Here is a 27,648-nt window from a genome sequence, read left to right on the forward strand (position 1 = left end):
CAGTGTGACGCAATCCAATGCAAAAGACATCAATTATAATATTACAACACTTGTATTTGTTCTAAAAGAAAATCTCTGACGGCTACAGAAATATGTAGCCTACCTACTTATACCACAAGTTTCTTGGTGCCTTTCGTTTGCCTTACGTTCACTTTATTTGGTACAACTGAACAATCAAATGACAAATATCCTAAAACAAGCACTGACGACAGAACAACACTAGATTACACACGTCGGCTCTGTCACAACCACAATAATAAACAAATCGTAAATGTATACTAAAATACGGTTTATGCATGTGTGCCTAATGTTTAGACCAATGAGTGTAGCAATCGTGTATACACAGATCCGTTGCAGAGATGACTCGTATGCACATGAATTCTAAGTTCACAAACAAGAAGATGAGATTTCAGCATACAAACACACACGCTCACCTATCAGTGTTAGTCTGCATTTTGGGGGCGCAGCCAGGGTGCCGCCAATGTGCTCGACGCTCCGCGCCAGCAGGGTCGCTACAGCTAACGCTGCCGATTTTTCTGCAGATCCGCAAATTAAAGTGGCTGGCACTTTGTGTGCGGTGGGACCAAAGAGCGAAAAATAGATTTCCTCCATTTTTGTTCCACTCCAGGAAAAAGACGAAAGTTTGCAACAACAACAAAAAAGCTGTCCAAAGAGTAGTCCGAGCAGTCAGTTGCGCTGTCTGTGGCTCTCGATGGACACTTCACAGGAAAATCCTCGCTGCCAAGCACAAGCAGCGGCTGAGGAGCACCCGTTGCTCATCCTCGTCCTCTGATGTGTGTCAGTACCTTCATCTCCTTCCCGGAAAATACACACACACACACACACACACACACACACATCTTCCTCCTGGTCATTTACTCTACTCTACATCCTTGACTGATGCACACATTTAGCCTCTGAAATTGTTATTGTTGAGCAGATGATGATAGAGTGAGGCAGATGCGCACATGGACAAGTCTCCTGCTATCCGCTGCACTCAGAGGGTCAACCGGCGGGATGCGAGGGGGGATAACCGCCCCTGTGTGACATAACAGCCATGATATTGCACCGGCATTAAGCGTGTGACATGTGGGATATGTGAGGCCATCCATCTGTCCGTTACACACTCAAATGCTTTCAATTGCAGTCGTGCTCTCTGGGTATATTATATTACTGTAATAAACCCTGGGAAACACCAAGGGTTCTCTTTTTAGTTCAGTGTTTCCCAACCTTTAGTGAGCCAAGGCACATAATCGTCGCTGTCGTGCGGAATTCTCATATCTCCAACATCGCTAGTTTTCAGGCACCCTCTTACTTGAGTCAACAAACACCACATCCCAAATCATGTTCATCACGAATTTAATACGCTGTGACCCTAGTGAGGATAAGCACCACGGAAAATTAATGACTGAATGAATGATTAAATACGCCACCGAAGCCAGGTCTGCGCTCACACTGACCGCCCGACCAGACAAAAAGCCTTTGGTACTTCACAAAAGCAAACGACTGTGTTACAAGTGTACATCATCTTCCTGAACTCTTTTTCAAAGGTCTGGGGAGCCATGAGTGATCCAATAAATAAAACGATGAGCTAACTAAACAGTTTAAGGAAATGAATTTGCATGCACTTACCTTCGCGGCTGACAGAATTCAGTGCACGAACGTTTGAATAAAATAGGCTCACTCAAATGTATATAGCATCACGATTTTCACTATTGTCTGAAAAACATCCAGACTTTCAATCAAGAGGGGATATAATGCCGCACGGCTCCCGCAGATGGAGGGAAGAGGCGGAGTTTTATGACACTTCTCAGACAATTCAAATGTTCAAAAGAGTTCATGGATTTGTTCTCAAGCTTTTTGAACACTTTAAATTGTTAAATAATGTGAAAAAAAATAACAGACGAATAGTAGCGATTTGTGAAAAGATTTATAGTTTTTTGGACATACAAGGTTTCGGCCTGACAGAAAAATCACACTGCACACCACCAAACAAAAATGTCACCAAAAGTTAATATCGCACATATTTTTGGGTGAAATTTCAGGATGAACTTAAAATGCACTATAACCTTTACATTTCAGCACTTTTTGCACAACTTGCTGTTTTCTAATATGGAACTGAAAATTCTTAAAAGTTGGTTGATCCATGAACTGACCACCACATTTCCAAGGACGTCCTTATATGCCTTCTGCAACTCTTCCACTGTCTCTTTATCTTTGTTGAAATATGCTGATGATACTATGTGATGCTGTAAGCCAGGGGTGTCAAACTCATTTTTGACATTGTAGCTACTGTATGTTTTCCCAACTGTGTTTTGAGAAAAAGGAGTTCAGAACTTTCAGAGTCATTTACAGTCACCACGATTCTGAGAGACTGTTTAAATGCTTCGGTGGGTGCTGCTGTTTTGGCTAGCAAGAGAGTTCAAAGGGCCTCTGCAGCCTGTGAGTGAATAATAGTGTTAATGAGTTGACCAACCTCTAATGTACATAAGTGTAAACGCAGTGAAAAAAGTCTGGTCTGCTGTGATAGGAGAATAGCAGAACTACTAACCCTGTGATGAAAGCAACTTCAATACCTCTTCTTTAATAAGAGTTAAGCCTGTGCCTTATTTCCATAAAATGACTGTGGTTCTTCACAGCTGTGTGAATGATGATGCGGGGCTAGGACAAATGCCCAAATCGCAGGTGTGACATTAATGTGCTGCAAATCCAGACTCCATCACGAGCCAAAACAAGTGAATAGCATATGGCTGCATTTCATCACACGATGCCAACGCTGGATTGAAAACGTAAATTGACGCCTTAATGAAAACGAGTCATGGAAGCCCCGGAGGCCTTGCAGAGAGTGGATTAAAGGCGGAGAGAAGACGGCTGGCTTGTCACTCTAAGGACTTGACTTCATTCGTTCCTCTACTGGAGGTTTTAATACACAGTGAAGCCCTGTTCATCACGGGGGTTATATTCCAGATCCACCTGCTATAGAAGAAAATCTTCGATAGTTTTTATACACGCTAATTTCCCGTGTATAATACATGCTCGTGTATAATGCGCACGCCCAAAATAAGGAATTCCTTTCCATCCATCCAGACAGATATGCTATTGCTGCGCCGCGAGGACGTCATGATTCTCAGATAAGCAGCAAGAATTTACGATATTATATTTCAATTTGTAACATTGGATATTAGATATCATATTGGAATGAAAGTACACCATTTTCTCAACCCCTAGGTACCGGTATACGTTTATACGATGTAAAAAAAAAAATAATTTTCTTACTGATGTATAATACGCTCTATAGACTTTCGATACAAATTTTTAGAAAAAAAAACATTATACATGAGAAATTACGATAATCCTACCCCTAACACACTTTAAACAAAAAGATTACAAGCATAAAATGTATAGAAAATAATGTACGTATTGTAGTGTCCGTTTGTTAGATATGTGCCTCACCAGCCAGAGATTACATCGGCCGTTCTTTGTTGTTTTTAACCAGGTTTCATGAAGATTTGTCACTTTGAAAACTTTCCTTCTGTGTGAGGCCGTGGAGACTGTTTGCAGTCATGGGAGTACCTGACGCCGGCACCAGTAGTTCGTGACAGCACCCAAGGCGGAAGTCTCTGACTATGGGGAGAGATATGTCTCAAAATTATTTGCACGTGTTTTTCAAATCCGCAAATATATCCGTGATTTAGAGAGAGAGAGAGAGAGAGAGAGAGAGAGAGAGAGAGAGAGAGAGAGAGAGAGAGAGAGAGAGGCAGGCAGGCAGGCAGACAGATACACAGATAGACAGATAGATAGACAGACAGACAGACAGACAGACAGACAGACAGACAGACAGACACACAGACAGACAGATAGATAGATAGATAGATAGATAGATAGATAGATAGATAGATAGATAGATAGATAGATAGATAGATAGATAGATAGAAATGTTTTAAGCGATATGTACCAATGTGACAAAGTTAAAGTACCATTTCTTCTAAACAAAACTACTCAAGTAAAAGTAAAATACTGCATTAAAACTACTCTGAGAAGTACATCCATCCATTTTCTGAACCACTTGTCCTCTGACAAGTACAATGTATCCCCCCCCCACCTCCCCCCAAAAAATGTAGCGCAGTAAATGCAGCGCGTTACGACCCAGCTCTAGTTACACCTCGACTGTAGATGTAGTCTTCACAGGCAAAAGCCAAATCTGAAACTGAAACCTAAGACATTTTTGTTTGAATAATCAACGTAAAGGGCAACAATACATACCTCTAGGTCACACGTTCCAATCCCTCACATGCAAAATTGGTAGTTTCAAACTAAAGTGCCATCTTCTAAATTACAGCATGTATTTGATGCAGATGTAAATAAAAGTAGAAATGATCTCGTGTCACATCTTTTAGTCGACAACAAAAATGAAGGAATTGGATTCACTGTCCCAAAACCTTTGAGGGGAGTGTACAGAGAGAAAAAGCCACACGAAAATCTGTGCACTATCCCATTAGCATCATGAAAGGTTGAGCAACATTGGGAAATGACTCTCACATTTGTCTCACAGTCTCTCTCCTCTGCTAATTAGGAAGCGCCCAATGCAGTGCTGATGTCGCCTGTGCTGCAAATGAGTTGCCAGGTTTCCCTTGGGGAGGCCGTGGAATCCAAATAAGCACGTGACTAGTGCGGCATGATCATGTGTGCACACCGAGCGTGCTCCGGGGGAGGAGGGAGGAGTTCTGTTCCGGCATCAAAGCGGGGGAACGGAAGTCTTCATTACAGCGCGCACGTGTGTGCGCACACATATTGATGTTGACTCCCCCCTGCCAGGTTTAACCTGGCACTTTCTTCCTCGCAAAGACGGCGCGGCTGCTCGGCTGTGAGAAGATGGACGTATAGTATCTTTGGCAGAGGAGCCACTCTTGTCAAGCAAACTGAGGAGCCACAGAAGCGCCACGGACGCTCATCCAGGCGCACCGGACGGGTGTAAGAAGTGAAGTTACTTAGCCGGCCGAGCTTCCGGGCAGAGGGGATGTCGGAGCACAAATGTTCCAGCTCCAACGTATGCGAGCACAAGCTGCTCTTCGTTGTGGGAGCCTTTGAAAGATGACGCGATACTCTCACTGTTATTTGAGAGCAATGTTTTGGAGACTAAAAACGTTTCAGAATGCGTCTCTCAGCACATTTCATCTTGGTGACAGCCCTAACTTGTGATAGACCGATTATCGGCTGGGTTGATGTAATGTATATCAGCAGCTGCCTTTTTTTTTTCTTTTTTCTTTCTTTAATCCAATGACCAATAAGAGATCATTTTGAAGCTGGGTAAACTTCAGGGAACAATTTATTCAAATGTCCTGTTAACTATATAAGCGAGGCTGCTGACCCTGAGAACTGCCTGCACTTGTTTCTGCTTGAATTTAAACAGTGATAAGTGAAAGATTAACATTTCAGTTATGTTGAAATTTTGGAAAACTGTATTTGCTGTGGAAAACTTTAGGGATCTTTCATTTGTTTGAGTTTTCTTTTCACTTTATAAAACAATGCTGAGCCTGGGAGCTCCCTGCATCTTTTGTAAGAATTTTAAAACAAAGCTGTCTATTGCTTCAGATTTAAAAACAAAAAGTTGAGCATGTTGAAAATCTGAAAAGCTGTTAAATAAGCATATGCTTAAAATTGTATTTAAATGAAGTGTTGGTTTTTGTATTGTTCCACATTTTGACACATATTTCCCCTTGAAATGCAAATGAATATTTCGGCTCTAAATATTGGTTACCTTGACTACTAATAATCGGTATCGATATCAGTCCTGAAGAAAACATAATACTGTATCGCTACCTCTAAGTGGTGTAAATGTAGCAGCGCTATTTACTGTGTGCTTAACTGAATGCAACGAGACCCTCCCGTCGGTCACGTGTTCCAATACTATTTGCTTAAATTGCTGAAAAATGGTGGGTTGAAACAAAAGGCGCTATCTACCGATTCATGTATCCGATCCAGACGTAAATACCTAGAAAGTTGAGTCGACTCGACGTCTAGCCGGTTCAACTCCGACTTCCCACGACCATTTGCGTTGAGATCAATTATCGCTGTCCCAGGTGCTGGAACCGACGTGCGCAAGCATCTAATCATCTGAATGTGCGAAGCTGCAATGGCTGTGCAAACTTGCAATGTAGTGCTTCTGCGAGTTCTATCTGAAATGGAACGGCAAAAAAAAAAATATGTTTGACTCTACCGTTACGCCCCATTAAGGTGTTTGTGACGTTTTTGCCTCTGATGTGCATTAAAAGACAAGTCAAGTCATAGCATTTTATTTCTCGCAGTGGTTAACTTCTTATAACACCAATTGATAATGTTAAAAAACAAAATGCACTTGCGATCAAATTATCACACACGTCCACCTGACGATTGACCCTCGCACACCAACTCGCTGCAACGAAAAAACTGCGACCGTGGGTTTTTTTAATTTTGAGGCACCACATATATTATAGGACCAAAAACAACGTGGAGCGATTTTCAAGGAAGAAGCTGATTGCCCTCGCTGCTGAAGCTACATAACAAAAATACAATGAGAGAAGACAGGTGAGAAAGAAAGGATAGAGTTTGGATATTTGAGAGGACGTTGGCAATGATAACCCCATTCATTGACTGCACTTGGGTGACAGAGACTCTCCACGCTTTGTTTTATACCCACAGGTACATTACAGGCGGCACGGTGGACGACTGGTTAGAGCGTCTACCTCACAGTTCAGGGGACCGGGGTTCAAATCCCGGCCCCGCCTGCGTGGAGTTTGCATGTTCTCCCCGTGCCTGCGTGGGTTTTGTCCGGGCACTGCGGTTTCCTCCCACATCCCAAAAAAATGCGTGGTAGGTTAATTGACAACTCTAAATTGCCCGTAGGTGTGAATGTGAGTGTGAATGGTTGTTTGTTTATATGTGCCCTGCGACTGGCTGGCAACCAGTTCAGGGTGTACCCCGCCTCTTGCCCGATGATAGCTGAGATGGGCTCCAGCACGCCCGCGACCCTTGTGAGGAGAAGCGGCTCAGAAAATGGATGGATGAATGGAGGTACATTACAAATATAGTTCTCACTTTATACCTGCAAAGGTCATTTTTGTTGTGAAAACTCAAATTGTGATACGACTTGCAACGCTGTTCGCCTGTAATTGAAATTTCCAATTACAGCAAAACTAGTGGCTGACGGTCGGCCGTTCAGGAAAACCAATTGCAGAACCCAGCATATTGTGTGCCAGCACAGTCAAGGCCGGCTTCTTGATTGAAGTTAAGACTAACTGGTTTTACATCCTAATATTACCAGTGGTAAACTTATTTTTACATTTGTATGGCAGTTACGAATGTTAGAATGTTGCAAAATGTCACCTGTTCAGTTCATAAAGGTTTTATGATTGAGACATTTTGACCCTGGAATGTGGAAAATTGGCAACCTTAATGGGATTCTGTTGAAGGTTTAGAGCTTCCAATGTATACATGAAATAGTCTGACAGATATTAGACGGCAGCTGTTGGTCCTTGCATTATTCAGTACGCGTTTCCATACAAAGGAGACAAAACAGAAGGAAATTCACTCAAAAGAGGAGCCGAGAGGCGAGGAGATGAGATGCGCTCCCCTGATGTCCGTTAGCTGTTTTCTTTGGCCTGGGGCAACGGAGAGGAAGACGAGAGCGCGCCAACATGCTGATGTTCATCATTATCATCATCATCATCATCATCATCATGGGGCATCAGCGTGGAGGAGGAGACACATTTTACAAGCACATTTTAGGAGGATTTTCAGGGAAAGCCATTTCCTATGCACGGGGGGATGATAGCAACAGACAGAGAGCAAAAACAAGCTAAAAAAAAGCAACTCTATTCTTGTCCTAAAAGGGAATGAAGCATGTCATGTGACAGCTTCTCACCCAAAATGCAGCAATGATGCTTCAACATCCCACACACGCATTTACTGCTCTCCATGGGCTGACAATTTGAGGCTTTCCTGACCCCTAGTGACACGCACCAAACGGACATTTCTGACATACAATTTCTCGTCACTGACCAATTAGTTCACGTTGCATTGTTGCATGTTATGTAATCCAAGTCCCAGCCACAGTCAAAACAAAACAAGCCCGCGTCGCTTTGCATGCGCATTGGAGACTTTACGCTCATCTGGCACAGCATGACTCACTTTAATAATACGTATCATCAAACTTACCCCTTTCCAAACTGAGATTCCTGCAAACTTCAAGTTCCGCCATTGTGTTCTCTCACAGGCTCCCTCCATGCGCTTTAATGCCCATCAACGTCGCGTTCAATGGTCACCAAAAGCAGGCACAAATGGTCCCCACGTCCAGTAGTGGTTCAAATCATGAATTCGTCATTTTTCCCACCCCACCATAATAAAATAAAAAGAATGACCAAATGAAGCTCCTTGACACCTGGCTCCTGTGTGCAGAGTGGGCTCACTTCCACGTATAGCGCGCGCGCACATCCCCTCCTCACTGTCCTCAGCGTGCAAGCCGATTTCTCGCAATGACTGAACGAGTGTGTGAGCGACTGTTAGAGTGTGTGCGTGTGTGCGCGTGTGTGTGTGTCAGTAAAACTGAGGAAGCACAAGTATCGGCACTTGAATGCATACCACCATACAGGTTTGAACCACATCATGGACAGTGCATAGGGTCCAGTGCGTGTGTGTCTGCGCGCGCACATGCGTGCTTGCATTTGAAAACACGAATGCGCTACAACAGTTACCCAATTGGGTTATGTTCTGTCTCCCCCTGCACACACTCTCAATGTGGCTCTTTGGAGGTGTGTGCGTGTGTGCATATGTGGGTGGGTGCGTGCGTGCGCGCGTATACCCCAAAGACATTACCCTGATGAAAGTGTTCCCATCAGTCTCATTCACAGCACGGTTCACATTAAAGACATTTAATTTAGGATTGCATGCGGTGGGACACTTACAAATATTCTCTCTCTCTCGCGCGCGCGCGCGCGCGCGCACACGCACACACACATACACACACAGAGCTGTGTTCAAACACTAAAAGTCATTCACAGGGGTCACCAAATCGATTAGTGCTGTCTGGAAGAAAGAAAAAAAAAAGACGTCTGAACACCGGTGTGACCCTCACTTCAGTGTGTGCGCGCGTGTGTGTGTGTGTGTGCGTGCGTGTGTGTGCGTGTGTGCGTGTGTGTGTGTGTGTGTGTGTGTGTGTGTGCTACAGGCTTTCCACTAATTGCCTATTTTGATTTACCTCCGACCTTTCACACTTCCTCACACTCTGACTGCATCTACCTTCCATCTTCTTTTTCAGCAGGTTTATTATGTTCCCCGAGCCAAGGTAGCCCTGCACACTCCCAGTTCTTTTTTTTTTTTGTCATAGTCACTTAATGCTCAGGGAAAAAGAAGAAAGACGACGTGAGAAGTGACTGTCAAGAAAACAAACACGCAACCAACGCCAACAGGGTGAGAAAGGAAGTAAGTTGGAGTCTAAAATACCAATAACATCATTTATTTATAAGCTATATGCTTCATTTTTCATTGAATAACACCACCGCATGCTATTTGATAAGCAAAGTGTTCTTTTGTGTACAGCAGGCATCACAAATTTGCAACAGATTTGTGTGCTATCTTCAATATTCAGAATGAAAATCTTCCAGTGAGGCTGATTTATTTTTATGATGTGTCTGAATTGGACTTTCCATTAAGCAGATGCACAAGCGCAATAGTGGAGAGGAGTCTCCCTCTATTGTTCATTGCGTGACATGCCCCGTGTAGTCGTTCAACATTAGTTCATGAGAATTTAGTAGGATTTTTAGTAGGGTTTTCAGATTTGATTTACCGAAAAGCTTGAAAATTAAAAAGCCCGTTTCCAGAAACCTTGACCAAATATGGACTGAAAATATGGCAAACTTTGTCATAGGGGGAGGCAGTTTCTAATTGTGTAAACAGGGGTCAATCAGCACATTCTCAGATATGTTTGCTGCAGCACTTAGATGTGAGGAGCTAAAGGAGATCTCACAGCTTGTGGATATTTGTGCTACATTTCAAGCTTCCAGTGTAGATTGTGAAAGAGGATTTAGTTTAATGAATCATATCAAAACTAATCCAGAAATCGTCTTGAAGTGGCACATTTGGACCAGCTGATGTGCAGAAAGTCAAAGCTAGAAGCAGAGGAAGTCATCGACCTGGACAAAGTGTACAAGCATTGGAGAAGCGAGAAGGACAGACGTAAACAATAAGGTAAAATTGAAGTCAGATTTGTGCATATTCTAGTGATATTTATTTAATTAAAAAATAATTTAAATAATAATTTAACATATTGTTAAATATGAGGGATGGGAGTGACGATGCTGAAGCCCTCCCCCACAGTTTCAAAAAAAATCCTAGAGCAAACCGTGATTGGTAGTAGAAATGCTAATAAAAAACTGAGTAATTAGAAAGTTTACATACAGAGAGTTACAGGAATTTACACTGTATCACAAGCTACAGCACACGTCATTGTGCAAAATGTGAATGTTTTAATGTGAACAAAATGATATGTCTGAAAGGTGTATATGTGTCATTTCTTCCAGAACATGACCCTCACCCAGGCCACAACTGGACCTCACCCAGGCCAAAGCAGGACTCCTGTGGTTAAAGCATTTTCATTTCAAGTGGGCCAAATCAATTATATTAAAAGTTAACCAATGAAAATTGCTGCTGTAACTTGGTTCTTTAAATAAGCCATGCAACTTGCGATGAGCCAAGGTTTTGAACAGGTGTCATACTGGTGTGTGGCCACAGCGGGCACATCTGATGTTGCTCACAGTGGTCCTCAGTGTGCTCAAGGAGCTTGTATGTCTGCCCAGACACATGAAAAAGTAGAGGGAACATTGCTAGTGGCCCGTTTTTGCTTTTCATTTTTGTTTTGGGAGATCCCAGCCATCGTTCTGACAATTTTTTGCTTTGACTTGTGAGCAAAAATTTGAGACATGAGCGCTGTATGGTGGCAGTGGACTCAAGTCAACTCACTTCACAATAAGAATCAGTTTGGCAGATACTGTAGTAAAAAAATCTTCCAGAAATAGGCTTCGAGCTGTTTATTGCCACTCTCAGTTGAAGTTTACTGTCAAACTAAACAAACAAACACAAACAAAGACAATCACACATTTTGTATTGAAAACTTTGCCTTAAAGTCTGCTAGCTTAATGATAACACGCAAGGCGGAAATGCCATAGATGGGCAAACGAATAGCATCTACGTTACGGTGTCATAACCCTTTAAGCAACAGCTATTTGAACACAAATGGTAGCAACACATGAAGACAGATAATAACAGTACTCTGAGGCATATATTCTTGATCCTATGTGAAGAACAACTAACATTACTGCAGTTTAAGGAGGAGCTCAGACAATCTCCGTATGTCCATATTAGACTGCCTCCAGGTCGCCAAGGCGCACGCACCATGAAGGAGCAGTACAATGTCCATTGAAGAAAAATATTGCAAAAATATGGCAAAAAATGTTTAATATCTTTACATTCTATTTATTTATGTCATTACTGTATGATTTTATAATAAAGTGATATTTTCTTATTAAAAAGACATTACAAACATTTTTGTTGGGTTTTGGTTGGCTGGAACCATTGAAAAGCATTCTTTTCAATGGGTACAGATGATTTGAGATACATTTTGAGTTCTGAGCGTGGTCACGGAACAACTGAAAGTCGTATCTCAAGGCACGACTGTACAATGATGATAACATTCTGTAATCATCAGAACAGTTGGTAATTGTGCCAACATTACCACTTTTCTTTGTAAAATGGTGTGTTCTCCTCTGTATTTGCAAATGTTTTGTGATGGTATTTTTCTGGTGGTGAGCTGAAGCGTATCCCAGCTGACTTTGGGTGAGAGGCGGACGACACCCTGGACTGGTCGCCAGCCAATTGCAGGGCACATACTATATGAACACAAAATCATTCACTCACATTTTCACCTATGGACAAATCCGAGTCTACAGTTAGCCTAATGCAATGCTTTTGCAATGTAGGATGATTTGAACCCAGAACACGGCGACTGTGAGACCATTGGTAATTACCAACGCTGTTGATTTTTTTGAGCATTCAAGCACACATTGGCTGGTGGTCTAATTTGGTAAGCAATGTACCACAAGCCCAACAATGACGTTTGTGAGTGCTTGATTACTTTGCGTTATTTACTGTACGAGAAAAATTCTAGCAGAGCTAGCCGCAAGTTTTACCTTGAGAGACGCTGTTGCTGGTCAGAAAGTGGCGGCGGTACTGCGGTTGCCCCTTCCTGTTCACCACCCAAGCGCTCATGATGAGAGGAGGACGTAGAACAACCTCTGAAAAGGAGAATAAAGTAGTACGTCAGGTTTTTTGTTACAGTCACACTATCGATAGTACTAGTTTCAGTATCTAGCTGCACTGGTACACAGTGAACATAATATGCACACACAGCTTATGATTGACAGGGACAGCTAACAGAGAGCAACAGTTGTAAGGGCTACATGTCTTGATTGATGCTGATTTTTCACATCTCACTCTCAGCATGTTCCCGTTTATGTCATCTCTCAGGTTCTCTCCACCACTGTACTTCCTCCTGCTCACCTTTTATTACGCACCTGTCGCCTGTCTGTCCCGCTGTGATGCGCTACTTCCCCTCATAGACACACGCGCAAGCATGTGCTTTCGTGCGCGAGTGTTTGTGCAAGTAGGTGTGTGTGTGTGTGTGTGTGTGTGTGCATGTGCGAGCACAATCAAAAGGGAATGGACCAGGCCTCACCGCGAATAGCGAAAATCTGCAAATAGTTGTCTATTCTGTCTGTCTAATAGTCTATTATAATAGCATCGGGGGAGGGGGGGGGGGGGGGGGGTTTGTTTTTTTTAACCCCTGAAACTTCTTAAATAAGCGGGGATATACCACCGATAAGCATTTTCCACGAAAAATGGGGGAAGGTTTCCCGCCCCAAAAAAAACATTTTTTTAATCCCAAAAAAATTTTAAATAAAAATCTGCGACTAGGTGGCTAGGTGGGTGCCAAACCACAAATATGCGGTGGTCCACAATATGTAAAGGGGATCAAAACCCACACTTTTTCACAGGGGTGTTGCATGGGTGAAGGATGGGGGGGTTGTAATACGCACACTTTCGCCCATGAAAGGGTTCAGAAACCACACATTTCCCAATGAAAACATTTAGAATATCCATTAAATTCCACTTTAGCACTTTCTTTTCATGTTTGATCAAGTGAAGACGGTTTGACGCCTATTAGCTGCTCTGAGCCCTCTGCGGAGCACAGGCCCCCATGCGGCCCTCTGCTTAATCATACAATCATGTTTCCAAATAGCTGTTTGTTTTCATAGCACCGCTTCAGTGATACACGAGCAAATGACAGGGGACATTTTTTCCCCTCTAGGGTTTGTTTTAAGCAGGCTCATGGCATAGCAGCTTTTACAATAATCACCACTTCATCGTAATGTATGATGACAAGCATGAAGCCAAAACAGCACACTGACAAAAACAGTCAGTGTGTCATTATTATATTAATTATTGAAGGGGCACATATTATGAAAAACTGACTTTTGAATGGCTTGTATACAAATTATTGGGTCTCTGGAGAGCCTCTCCACCCATCAAGTGTGAAATTAAACAAACAAGTACATCTTTAGTTATGCCAATTTCTGAAAATGTGTCTTTGAGTGATCTGTTCCGCACGTCTGCCCCACTGTTATGTACGGTGGCCTGGAAGTGCAAAACAATATAACAAATTGTAAAACACTTTAACTTTTCAGAAAACACAAAAACAAAACACGAAACACTTTAACATTTCAGGAAGCACAAAAACAAAAGACGAAACACTTTTACAAAAAGACGAACCAAATTACAATTACGGACACCCGTAAAGGGAGGGGCCCATTTCACAGCCATTCTTGGAGATCCCACGGCCTTTCTCGGCAAGACCCGCCCCGCTTCAACATGATTGGCTCTCGCATCGCGGGAAGGCTAGGCTACACAGATGGAACGTGATGTTCATCCCAAATAGCGATTGTATATTTGGACGCCCTGAACAGCGAGTCTGTATAGGCGTTTGATGCTGTGTATACAATATATTGTACTTGATCACATTTCTTAAACCATAAAAAGATAGATTAAGAGCTAAGGAAGAAGCAGGTTGCTAAAGAGAGAGGATGCTGGCGATAATTAAAGGTAAACTGTGGATATTAGCAAGGAAGCTCCCGGCTTCATTCATTTTTTAACGTACCGAGCGAGGGATCTACCTTGCAAACATTCAGGTCACAAGCTATGCTTTTTCATCGACAGGCACATTATACATTATGAGTATAGTTTAGCATTGATGTTAGACAACATTTGATGCTTTACGTACTTTTTATGTGGCTTGATACGAGGCAACGCGGTGGCACGGCTCGCAAACCCGGAAATGAATTTTGACCATAGTGTAAAGCTTCTGTGCATTTTGATTGAATGTAAACTGGGATGCGAAGAGTGAGGGTTTTGTTGGGGTGGACATTCAAGATAGAGTGAAGTAACAATCGGAAACAGGCAGATGGAGTATGTGCAAAAGTACACGGTACGATATAGAAAATGGATCAATAGATGTTATTCTTTTGGGGGGAGGGCAAAAACTAGAAAAACTACCAGATATAATAAATCCACACATCCAAATGATGTAAAAGAAAAATGTTTATATCATATGATTAACATTCATAGTGGCCTCATTAGAGAAAGCTTGTTGACCTCTTATTACCCTGTTTGAAGTCCCCATTGTCATGCTAATACATTGCTATGGGTATTTAAAGGTTGCATGTAACTTCCACACGGCCTAAGTGGCCCCACACACATGAGACAAAGACCTGATAAATGTAGACACAAAGGGAGAAGCATCTCTCCCTCCCATGCTGACACATGTCACAGTGTCCACTTCATCTTATGCAAGCAGCTGTCCTTTGCAAATCAAGTACATGCCAGGTGTTTTCCATTCAATTATTGCAAATATCCTCAATAGGTCAAGAATGGAATTAAATGGAAAAATGGTGCAACACCAACCACTTCTGCCAGTTTAATACAAATGCCAGCATTCTATTTCCTGTTCACATTTGAGCAGTTACTAGAGCACAAATCATTTGTGCCCAACAGCCCAGAAAAAAAGAACATTCAAAAAGATTTGTTATGTCGGCGGCACGGCGGACGACTGGTTAGCACATCTGCCTCACACTTCTGAGGACAGGGGTTTGAATCCCGGCCCCGCCTGTGTGGAGTTTGCATGTTCTCCCCGGTTCTCTGGGTTTCCTCCCACATCCCAAAAACATGCAAGGTAGGTTAATTGAATACTCTAAATTGCCAGTAGGTGTGAATGTGCGTGCGATTGGTTGTTTGTTTATATGTGCCCTGCGATTGGCTGGCGACCGGTTCAGGGTGTACCCTGCCTTTCGACCAGAATCAGCTGGGATAGATCACCCCTAGTGAGGGTAAGCGGAACGGAATGGTTTTGTTATGTCACTGTAATTCTAAATAACTGCTCTGTACACAAACCGCGAAGTGGAAACTGTGGAGTACAACAAGTCAGTGTCCAGAGCTCAGACACAGCTACTGGGTATGCTAACATTACTGTGTATAATAGTGTAGCATCTAGAGCTAAAGTATAGCAACAGGTTTAGCTAATGTTAGCATGTGTCTTGGAGAGGATACTGGGGCAGCAAGAAAATGTGCCGCTGCAGCAAGGTGGAGACAGCGCATCCTCAAATGTTATAATGATTGGTTGGGCAATGATAGATCTGTTGACCCAGCAGGGTGCTCACAAACACTCTTCTCACTCCGCCACAAAACTTTCCAGACACCCAACTGTCTCCCGCCGCACGTGTAAACACTGGACACTTGTAACTCATTAATGCTGTTTTTTAATGAAAAAAATGGAAACTATTTATCAACACCTATCTTCTAATGCTTTGCCTCGCTCCAGTCCTGAACCCTCCCCATCTGTCAGACTTTCTCCGCTTTCGTAATCACCGATTCTACCGTAATTTCTGATCTCATTCATACTGTAAATCACAGCCCTCCACCTGTCACCTCGATCCCCTCCCCACAACCTTGTTCAAATCCGGCTTCTCCTCAATGCTTCCCTTCCTTTCTGCCATTATTCACTCTTTTCTCTCCTTCGGTATCGTCCCGTCATGTTAAAGGACACCAGCTGTCACCCCTTTTCTGAACATCAGACCCCAGCAATTACAATAACCTCCGCCCAATTTTCAATCTACCTTTCATCTCGACAATTCTCGAAATTAAACACAGTGTTCCCTCGCCACTTCGCGCTTCACGTTTTGCGGCTTCAGTGCTTTGTGGCTTTTTCCAAAATATTCATCCCAAAAAAAGAAAATGCATCAAAAAATAAAAATGAAAAAAATACAGCCATATCAGCACCCATATTGCGGAAAGAGGCGTTGCTTCATGTTGACGCACGAGAGAGAAGGTTTCCCTGCATGCCAATCAAAGAGATGAGTCTTTGTACATGCCTGTACTGCACTGTACATGCCACAAGCACTCATACAAGGCGCGTGATTGGTTCCCGGCGCGACATCGACCAATGAGAGCACGAGTGGATTTATCCCGTCAGCTGATTGGCTGCATCACAGCCTCACCCACCATCTTCCCATGTTGTGTCTCGCCAGTCTCGTCCATGCTGTTGACTGTCTCGCACACTGCATCTTAGTGTTGTGTTCGTGATAACATTATTTGTTAACTTTTTTTTGATTAGTTAAGCCCTTACAATGCCGCCTAAGCGCTGTGCCAGATATTAACTCGTGGGTCACCTCTAACATCATGAAATTAATCCGCGAAAAAACAGAAATTCTCCTAATTGGCACCGAATTTACATTATCCAAAGTTAACAGTTTTTACATCCCAGTAGGTCAATCCTTGGTTTCCCCTTCCCTTCAGGTTAAGAGTATGGGTGTCATCCTCGACAGCACACTATCATTCAATTTGCAAAGCAATAACTAACGCTGTCTGCTTACTTCCATCTGCGCAACATCAAACAACTCTACCCCTCACCCCGCATACTGCCTCTATCCTGGTCCACAGTCTTATCATATCATCAATTGTGCACTGCAACTTTCTCCTCTTTGGCCTCCCTCACAAGTCCCTCCACAAGCTTCAACTGGTCCAGAATTCTCCTGCATGTGTCATCACCAAAACCCCCTCTTTCCAACACATTACCCCTATCTTCCAAGAGCTCCACTGGCTCCCGATCAAACATGGGATTCGATTCAAACTCCTTCTCTATACCTTCAAGGCCATTCACAACATCGCCCCTCCATATTTGTCAGACCTCCTCTACATCGCCAATCCAGTCCACACCCGCTCTGGAACTTTCTACCACCAGACCTCTGCAAATCAGACTCGCTCATTACGTTCAAACCCAAACTTAAAACATACCTGTTCTGTATCGCCAACTCACTTTAACCACACCGCCTTGTCATCTTGTTTACAGTATTTGTTTTATTCTCCTGTTAATGCTGTTTTTAATCTATAAATCATGTACAGTGTCCTTGGGGGACTTAAAAGGCACTTAAAAATGAAATGCATCATTATTATTATTGTTATAATTATTATTAGAGCCAGGTAGTCAAAACAGCACCTCCAGTATCAAATAAGTAGAACCATGTAGGTACGGTGAATAGGAAAGGCGGCATAAATGTCTCAGTCAACATCCTCCCGCACCAAAAGTTAACTGTGAGGGAGGTACTCAGCGAGAGGGCCTTGGTGTTCCGCACAGTGAATGAGTGACCTGACCTGCAATAGCTTGTTAAACAGTTATCAGAAGAGAAAGCAAACAGTCTGCTGGCTGCTACACACACACAGACACACTGGGTGAGTGGTTTTAGTAGAAAACAGAGGTCAATAAATGGCATTGTGTTTAGTTTAACACGATGGACTTTGATCAAATTGAACCACTCACATCATTTGGTAAACCTGCACAGTCTTGTACAATATTCTGTTATTTGAGAATGCTTAATTTTTAGTATGCTGCCAATTATTATGTATGTGCCTCTGTCAATCATAACTCAGCATGACCTTTTCTTTAAAAACCTTAAACTTAAACCTAAAGTAACAGTCTTGGAGAAAATGTGTAGTTCACTCCTAGGCGCTCCCCTAGATTTCCCTTTGAAGCATCTCCTTATCTCCTGAAAGCAGGGGCTTCAAACTTACTGCGCAGGGGCCAATTGAGGCCCATACGATGATATTTTGCAGCCCCCTACTTGACATCAAAGTTTAGTGTTCGTGCTTTTTTTCCAAGTTGTTGCCCCAGGCGTTTTTTTTATTTTTTATTATTATTATTATTATTATTATTATTTTTATTTTTTAATTATTTTTTTTTAATCACTTGTAAGCTATCATAGCTCAGGCTCATGACAGCTTTCGGCAGTGTTTATCGACAATTTAGCCAAAGTGAATTAGCAACGTTAGTCACTTGGTTAAAACGGAATTCTGAAGTGACACCAAGTGGAAGGAAAATATATGCTGTCACCCAGTCCAAGTCATGTCTTTCTCAAAACCTGTGAAGAGAAATGTTGGCAACGAGCACAGCCACTTTCAAGAAAAGTGGTGTTTTTTGGTTGCGCATGGGGGCACCCCGATGTGTCTTAAATGCACAGAGTAAGTTGCGATGCTCAAGAAATACAGCATCAGATGTCAATACTCCTCAACTAGACATGCTAAGGTGTATGCAAAATACCAGGCAGCTAGAGAGAGGACCGGGTCACTCATCTTGTGCTGAACTGTTAATAATAAACACTGAGAAAGTGTTCTCAGTGTTTATTTATTATATACTGGCGCGACCGTTTTAGAGTGCCTCACTGTTGGCTGTGAGTGCGCGCACGTCACGTAGAGGAAGTCGGAAGAGCTATGCAGGGGGAATTTTGTTTAAAAAGTCTGACTTGACAGCCAGCGTGTGGACCAGAGCTTCAGGCTGGCATAGCCACTTTAGAGGGCCCCATTGTCAGCTGTGAGTATGCTCTGTGAACACATCTTATGTAAGATACATAAAATCACCAAATATAGCTATACTTGGCAAAAAAAAAATGTATCATTACAATTTGACAGGGTTGTTAACAACACTATTCTCTGTGGTGTGTCAAGTTTAGAAGACATTCATTTTCACATTAAAGAGACATTAACCTATCTTTTGGCAAGAAGCTTGCAGGTGTATTCAGTCAATGTTTTCTTGTTAAATCCAGCACAGTATGAAAAGACGGTCTACAGTACTTAAGTACAAGGCTGTCCCCTTGATTTCCCTGTAAAGCTTCTCCTTCAATTAAAGAGAGCAATTAAGTACACAGTTCCTTCGATTCCGAGTATCCTGTTGTAACAAAAATCCCAGTGATACAGGGCAGTAAGAAAGAATGAAAATGGTCAAACCAGGTCTGCTTCCCAGAGCTCTTTGACCTGATAAGGAGACAGAGCAAACCTGGAAGAAGCAGCGAGGTTACTGAGGGGTCAGAGTCGCGTTAAAGAGGGACGAGATGTCGAGAAAGCTTCATAGGCTATCTCAGGAGCTTAGCGGTCGTAAAATTAAATAAAATGTCTATACGCCACTCTCTATTTGGATGTGCATCTTGGAATTGTCAAAAATAAAATTCAAATTACGAAAAAACCCAAAAGAATGATAGGTGAAGTTATGGACCATGTGTGTGTGGTCATGTGTTGGTTTATGGGAGAAATAAGGGGTGTGTAAGGTCATGGGTTTCAGATTTATTTCAAACAAGCTCAACTTTCACTTCTGTTCCTCCAGAATAGGAGGAACAGAACTGTGACATAAATTCACGTCACAAGGAAGTGCAGCATGAATCAAGTTAACTTGAAGTCAATGTTCAATTGCAGGGTCCAAAGTTCTGGATTTGGAGCTGTTAAAAACAAAGTGACAAATCATTTCTTAAGGGAAAATGTTTTGTAATGAGAACAAATTGGAAGTTAACCAGCATCAACTGTACTTAAATAAATGCTTAAAACTGGATTATTCAGGATTAAATGCAAATATATTGAATTTAAAAGTTAAATACAACTGAACTGTATTCAGGCAGTTGTTCTCTCGAGTACCACTAGAGCAGGGGTGTCAAATTCAAATTTACAGTGGGACAAAGTTAAAAACTGGAACAAAGTCAAGGGCTAAACTCACTATTTATTGAAAGTTGAGTGCAATTGTGCATGTTTTCCCTTCTCTCCAGATATGTAATGTTAAAACTTATCACATGAAAACGAACTTATCTGAATCTGGAATAAGCAAACTCTAATATTATAAACGCATGAGAAATCAAATGTGCAATAAAACACATCAGTGGTATTTGTTTCTTATTTAAATGATTAAAATCTGTAGATCGGAAATCTATAATACTTTGCAAACGGATAATCTGCCTCCCACCTGTTTTGAAAGCTCCTGTTTTCCATCTTTCGCTTGGCCATTTTTGGGAAGGGGATGTATAAATTTGCCCAAGGAGACTGGTAGCATACACAGCTGCTAATGACTGCAACAGAAAAGGAGTAGCCGCTTGCCTGTCTCAAGTGACGCGCCAACACACACGCAAAGCACAATTTGCGCTACTGGTGGACCGGCTCTAAAACACATTCAATATGGTCTCACAGGCCAAAAATGACTATATCGCCGGCCCGCGGGCCTGAGTTTGACCTACTGTATATGCACTAGAGCAGCAGTGTCAAACTCATTTTTGCTGCGGGCCACATTGTAGTTATGGTTTCCTTCGGAGGGCCGTCATGACTGCGAACATAAATACAGTAAATGTACAATTGCCTCATATTAATACATATACCCAAAAAAATCTATGACTAACTATATTTGAAATCAGAAGCCAGTAAAAAGTTGTTAATTCACTTTATTTTGAAATGGGGAAATTTTGTAATCAACGTCTTTAAAAGTGAAGACGATTTGCAATGTTGTTATTTTAGCACGAAACATGAAGTCGACGCACTTGATTTGCTTTCGCGGGCCACATAAATTGATTTGGCGCGTCGGATGTGGCGCCCGGGCCTTAGGTTTGACACTTGTGCACTAGAGGGACTTTGAGAATCACTGACCAAACACAAGCTCTCTATCTATAAATCCGCTCTGAACCTCAGAACGGTGAGGATACACGATAACCACTCGGAAGAAAATCCACCACAATGCCTCAGGACCATACCATTTGTTAGCTTGCAGGCTACTTGCAGCTACCGCATGTCACAGTATGTTAAATTTTTGGTTCTATCATCATCATCACACTTTTCTTCTTTGCCATCACTGGTACTTTTGCTTGTTGACAACAACAATGTTTACACAGGTTTTGGGAGCTCAATTGCTCAATTACACTTTGTGATGGATGCTTGTAAAGATTAGCTCCCCAAAAACATATCATACCTACAGTGAAGCAAATTGGAGGGAATGATGAACTGTTCAAAATAGCAGTCAGTGTTGGCACAAAACATTCAGGCTTCTGCAAGAAAACAAAAGCCAGGAAAAGCCTACTAGAACAGCTGAGGTTTATTCGAGGTTAATAAGAGGCACTTTCAATGGGGGCAGGTGTGTGCAAACTCCCATTTAACATAAGTTTGAATGTAATTGGTTAATTCTGAAAATAGCCACATCCCTAGTGATGAGGTTGTGCACACTTTTGTAACCAATTATCCCAGTTATTTATTTTTAAGTCCCTCTCATAAAGATTTTAAAAATAAGAATAATAATCAATTGAGTTGTACAGGTTATGGATCACATTAATAATGGTCAACATTTTTAACCATCACATCAGCACTGTCACACAAGATTCAAATGTAGTTCACATCTAAACGTGGTACACACTAAAATACAGTCCCAACATGACTCCTGGAGCTTCAGTTATTCATGACAGTTCAGAGCGCCCACATGCAGCGTCTCACATTACCCCTCCTACAACTCTACACCAGCAAACTGATACACTGCTCACAATAGTTCGCTCACATCACAACAAGGGAGTCACTTTACGACAGAAACATTCCAACACACACACATATGCATGCACAAAGTCTCTACAGCAGAAGTGGAGAATATTAAATTCATGAAAAAATATGATGCATTGCTCAAACAAAGTTTTATTATCATGTGTTATGAGTATTTATGGGCTTTGGGGGGCTCGACATTCCAAAAACTCACCAAATTTGGCAAAAGTGTGTATCCTGGTGAAAATGCACTCTATTGATTTACATGTGACACCCAGCACCAAGATTTATTGAGCTACAGTATTCAACCCCCGGTGAGCAAAACTCACATTAACCAGGTAAAAGAAATATTTTATTTGGTTATTATTTTGAAAATACTGTAAACATTTTGCATTGTTAAGTGAAATAGTCCTTATTAAATCAAGTTGACCGCTGACTGCAGGCTCCATATGTGAGGAAAATTATGATGTAACATAGAAGCAGATTACATTTTTGATTTACATTTTTCATCCGCTGCAGGTTGATAATTTGAAGATTGGCTTTAATTTCATGAATAACAGATAGACACAAATAGACATTCACTATTTTCTTTGAAAATAAGCTTCAACCAAGTGCTTTTTTTTAAAAGTTCAAAATATTTTTGTAACACGTAGAAATAAAATTTTAGCGTCAGTGATATCATAAATGCAACATTCTATACTTTTTTTTCATACAGGTAAAAAAAAACAAAAAAACATTATATGCAGTGTTAGCCTCACTTTAGATGTCAAAAGGGTTTTGTGGCTCCCGGTGGGTTTTTTCTCTGGGAGACAGTCAAAATGACTCTATAAGTATTTAAGGTTGCCTACCCCTGCACGAGTGGTATCCGTACCGCACTTTGAGAATCCTTCCCCATCTAATCTTCATGGAGCAAAGTTTGATGGTCGCTTGGAGAAATTGACATGAAAAAGAGGGTGCGGGGACTCGTTCAAATGCTTTCATGGTCAGCACATGGCCCATGAGCCATAGGTTTCACACATCTGCTCGACAATGCACATGGCTACATGATGACACTGGCTCACTGGTTTTTAGTTTACAAAAAAAAAGATAGACGTTTGCATCGCATTAAATTAAAACCTCACCTAATGACAAATTTCGTGTCAGTTTAACCGGCCTTCTGTCACATTAATTCCTTTTATCTCCCTGGTTCATCCAACTAGTCAAATCAAATTGCAGAAAAATCCCCAAGGACTCACTCTGGCTGGCTGGGGGAGTGCCCTCATGTCTTCTCTCAGGGATGGCTACCGGCTGAGTGTAATAAAGGCCTTTGTTATGCTGCCCTGCTGCAGACAATCTCTGCTCTTGAGGCACAATGGTGAGAAACAGGCATGTGAGATAAACAGTTCATCTTTAGTGATTGCGGTAACAAAAAGAGTAAAAAATGGAAGATGGCAATCATGTTTTAGGGGTAATAAATTAATTGAAGGGTGGAGATATAATCCGAATGATGTATCTAACGTACTTTTTTTTTTATTTACTACACAAAATGGGTGCAACCAAGCTACAAGCTAAACTATTATTGACAGTACCCTAAAAGAAACAGTGGGATTAAAGTGATTGCAATGTGCAAAACAGTCCAAAATGCCCAATAATAAACCATATGTCAAGCAGTGTGTTTTTTTCTTCTGAGTTTACTTACTTTTTCAGCTCTTGACAGCTCTCTCACAAAGTCCCGGCATCCTCAGCAGTGCTCCTTCTTCAGGTATCCATCCATAGTGTGTGGAACACCACTGTATATATATACATATATATATGTGTCATATACGTCAGGGAAGCTGCCACTGGCTTTTTGATCTCACATCCCAACAGACTTCACTGGTGTGTGTGGTCAAAGCAGCAACCACCAACAGCAGCACAACCTCGCGCATGGTGCCTTATTCAAACACTGCTCCTTCTGGTGCGGGATCACTGGTGACCTGGAAAACATGGAGTGGATAACGAGAAATGGAAAGTCACTTTATACTAGTAAAGAAGGACGACCCTGAATAATAATAACCATTTACGGTGAAATATTTATTCATTTCCTTTTCTTATCCACTGAAAGTGACAGTAAGAAGCTCATTTTTATGGATAAAAGTATTTAGACACCCCTGTTTTAAAATGTATGAAACAATGAATCAAGGGTATGATTGGACCCTCTTGTCCAGGGATGCGCAAACGGATGCGCAAGGGATACAGTAATTCATCTTCGGTACTGCTTATTCCCACTAGGGTCGCGGGTGTGCTGGACCCTATCCCAGTTGACTCTGGGCGAGAGGCGGGGTACACCCTCAACTGGTCGCCAGCCAAGCGCAGGGCACATACAAACAAGCAACCATTCGCACTCACATTCACACCTATTGGCAATTTATAGTTTTCAATTAACCTACCATGCATGTTTTTTGGGATGTGGGAGGAAACCGGTGTACCCAGAGAAAACCCGCGCAGGCACGGGAAGAACATACAAACTCCACATAGGTGAGGACGGATTTGAACCCGGGTCCTCAGATCTGTGAGGCTGATGTCCACTGTGCCGCCATACTTATTGTTAAATTGCATTATTTATATTTAATTATAATTCATAAATCATGTAGTATTTAATTAAAGCAATGTTAACTGTATATGTAGATGGTTTTATTTCACTAATTGTCATTTTATTTTTCATTATTAATAATTCCATTAACAATTATTTTAAGTAGTTAAATGCATACCACATAATAAAAAGGAGTACATTTTAACTACCTATTGTGGGGGACATAAAATGCTAAAATAATGCATCAAATATTCCACATTATTATTATTTATTATTTTCACAGTGTTAATTGAAGACTCTACATTACCCATAGGTGAGAATGTAAGTGCGAATGGTTGTTTGTTTATATGTGCCCTGCCATTGGCTGGCAACCAGTTCAGGGTGTTATCCGCCTCCTACCGGATGATAGCTTGGATAGGCTCCAGCACGCCCGCGACCCTTGTGAGGATAAGCGACTCAGAAAATGGATGGATGGATTTTTACAGTGGGACGGATTAAAGAACAGCAACGTACATGACATTATTTCTTCATTTTACCAAGACATTTTAAACAGTTGCATGCTTCCAACTTTTGGGAAGAACAAATCACAAGGTCTGTAAAGGCATGATGGGCTTTGTCTTATATTTATTATGGATCCACGCACAAACTCATGCAGGAATATCTGGCTGCTAACAGTCAGATAACGTTTGGTGTAACATTAAATCTTCAACATAAACAACCAGTTTACTGCAATAACACAAAAGAATCTTAAGTGTTGTCAAAAGATGTCAGGAATGTATCATTTCTTTATAAATAAATAAATAAAAAATAAAAGAGAGAGAAAAAATACATTAAAAACACACACCGTAGGAAAGCACTAAGACCAAAAGTGCAGACATTTTGCTCAGTGATAAACACCCCCCGTCAAAAAAAATTCAAATAGAAATGAATAGTGGGTATCTTCTGGCTGCAAATGGCACAAGAACGAGTCAAAAGACGTGATTTGAAGCAATATTATTGATATTGTCCGTGTTAACATTTTGAGCCTTGAAACAATGTTGAGAAAATGAAATCTTTTGCATCATTCTAGAAGGTCCTAGTATGTAGAACATTTGAATCAACAATAAAGTAAAGACAAGGTACTGTAACAGTAATTATTATTATTTTTTTAATCAGTTTATTTGAAAGGGGACAATGCAATTTCATAAAACACATTAAATACACATGGTTAAAAAAGCCAGAATTAGCCAGAAGGCTAGTTTTCATCCGTAGTCCCCTGGCCATGATGTAAAAAAGCAGTAAAATACATCTACAAGACAATATAATATAAAACAGGATACATAAAGACTTACTATTAAGAGAGAATAAAACCACAAATCATTTGATCATAACAAAAAAACAAAAACAAAAAAACATCATAACATACTTGTCTTTTAGTGTTGGCAGCTATAGGTGTTAACTAACCACATTTTCAGTTTTTTTGTGAAGGCCTTGTATGTTGTAAGCAGTTTAACCTCCTCAGGTACTGAGGTCCACTCACCAGCGCTCCTCACTGACCAGGCTGACTTACTGAAAGTGCTCCTGCGCAGAGGAATGAGACAGTCACCTCTGACCGAGCCTCGAGTGACACGCTCAGAGCTGTTTCTTTGGCTGATGAACTCAGCCAGAGGAGCTGGAGCCAAATCATGCAGTACTTTATAAATCAAATTTAAATCTGCAAATATGTGAAGACTGTCCCAGTTGAAAAGACTGTATTTTTTAAAAATTGCACAGTGATGATAGTGCCTTGGTTTTTTATCCATCACTTTAATTGCTTGTTTGTACAAAACTTCCAATGTTTTTTTTGCATTCTGACCAGCCTGGGACCAACTGGTTATGCAATAGTTAAAGTGACTAAGAATCATTGAATACAAGTACATTTTTGCGGCTTCAGTTGACATTTCATTTCGAATTGCACTAAAATTTGCGAGGTTTAATTTGATATTTTTACACAATTTGTCAATATGGGCTTTAAAGGAAAGCTGTGAATCTATTATTAACCCAAGATATTTGTATTGGCTGACAATTTGCATTTTTTCCTCCATTAACAAGTATGTCGGGGTCAGGTGATACTCTATTTGTTTTAGTGAAATACATGCCTACAGTTTTAGAAACGTTTAGCTGTAGACAGCACTCCTGCAACCAAGTTGTGACACAGGACATTGTATTAGTGAGTTTAGCAGCAACAGTATCTTTGGAGCGACCATGAACAAAGAAAACCGTGTCGTCTGCATACATTACGCACTCTGCTTCAGAACAAACAGTGGGCAAATCGTTGATATAAAGACTAAATAAAAGGGGGCCTAATATTGATCCCTGAGGGACTCCAGAGGTTAGCCTAAGAGACTCTGATCTGTAGTTGTTAACTGATACAGATTGTGTTCGGTCATGCAGATATGATTCAATCCAGCTCACAGCTTTGCGAGAGAAGTTAAATTTTGAGAGCTTGGTAAGAAGAACAGTGATTTACTGTATCGAAAGCTTTCCTGAGGTCCAAGAACACCGCCCCTACAACTCCACCCTTGTCGAGAGAAGATTTTATTTTCTCAATGAAGAGGCATGTAGCCATTTCAGTGGAATGCTTGGATCTGAAACCAAACTGCATGGCGTGGAGAGAGGGGGAGCTGCTGTTTAAATAATGGACAATCTGCTCTGACACCCATTTTTCTGCAACTTTGGAAATGGCCGGAAGAATGCTTATAGGTCTGTAGTTATTCAGACAAGTTGAGTCACCGGATTTAAAGACAGGGGTAACAATAGCAGATTTCCAGGCCTTTGGAAAGTGACCAGATGAAATTGAAAGATTAATGATTGAGGCAATAGGAGTAGCAAGAGTTGAACCTAGATCTTTGAGCATGTTCGTGTCCATTCCAAAAACATCCTTTGCCTTAGATGGTTTGAGTGAATGAATTAAATCGATAACTTTGGTCTCAGTAATATTTGTAATAGTAAAGAACTGCGTTGCAGACAATGCAGGGTATTCCTTCCTTTGTTTTACTGCAAACTTAGAAGAGATTTCTGACACAGATTCAATGAAGTAGTTGTTAAAAGCATCAGCCATCACTTGAGGTTCCGTCAGGATGTTTCCATTTAATTTAATTTGCATTAGTTTTGTTTTGTTA

General features: G+C 41.4%; 1 protein-coding gene across 8 annotated transcripts in view; it reads right to left on the minus strand.

Annotated features, from left to right (window-relative positions):
* The window catches only part of plch1 (phospholipase C, eta 1), an 83,442-nt gene extending 59,785 nt beyond the window's left edge, over nt 1-23,657 (minus strand). For 3 of the 8 annotated variants that reach the window (XM_061681299.1, XM_061681298.1, XM_061681295.1), the window contains exon 1: nt 8,194-8,497. In XM_061681299.1, the coding sequence (XP_061537283.1) occupies nt 8,194-8,262 (69 nt within the window). In that variant the 5' untranslated portion in view covers nt 8,263-8,497. Of the gene's footprint in view, nt 1-434; nt 955-8,193; nt 8,498-12,218; nt 12,324-23,635 lie in introns of those variants that run through there. The other 5 variants (XM_061681301.1, XM_061681300.1, XM_061681296.1 and 2 more) reach the window with 3 other exon arrangements.
* Nucleotides 23,658-27,648: the final 3,991 nt, after the last annotated feature.

Source organism: Phycodurus eques, chromosome 7 (assembly GCF_024500275.1).
Source record: "Phycodurus eques isolate BA_2022a chromosome 7, UOR_Pequ_1.1, whole genome shotgun sequence".
Classification (NCBI taxonomy): domain Eukaryota; kingdom Metazoa; phylum Chordata; class Actinopteri; order Syngnathiformes; family Syngnathidae; genus Phycodurus; species Phycodurus eques.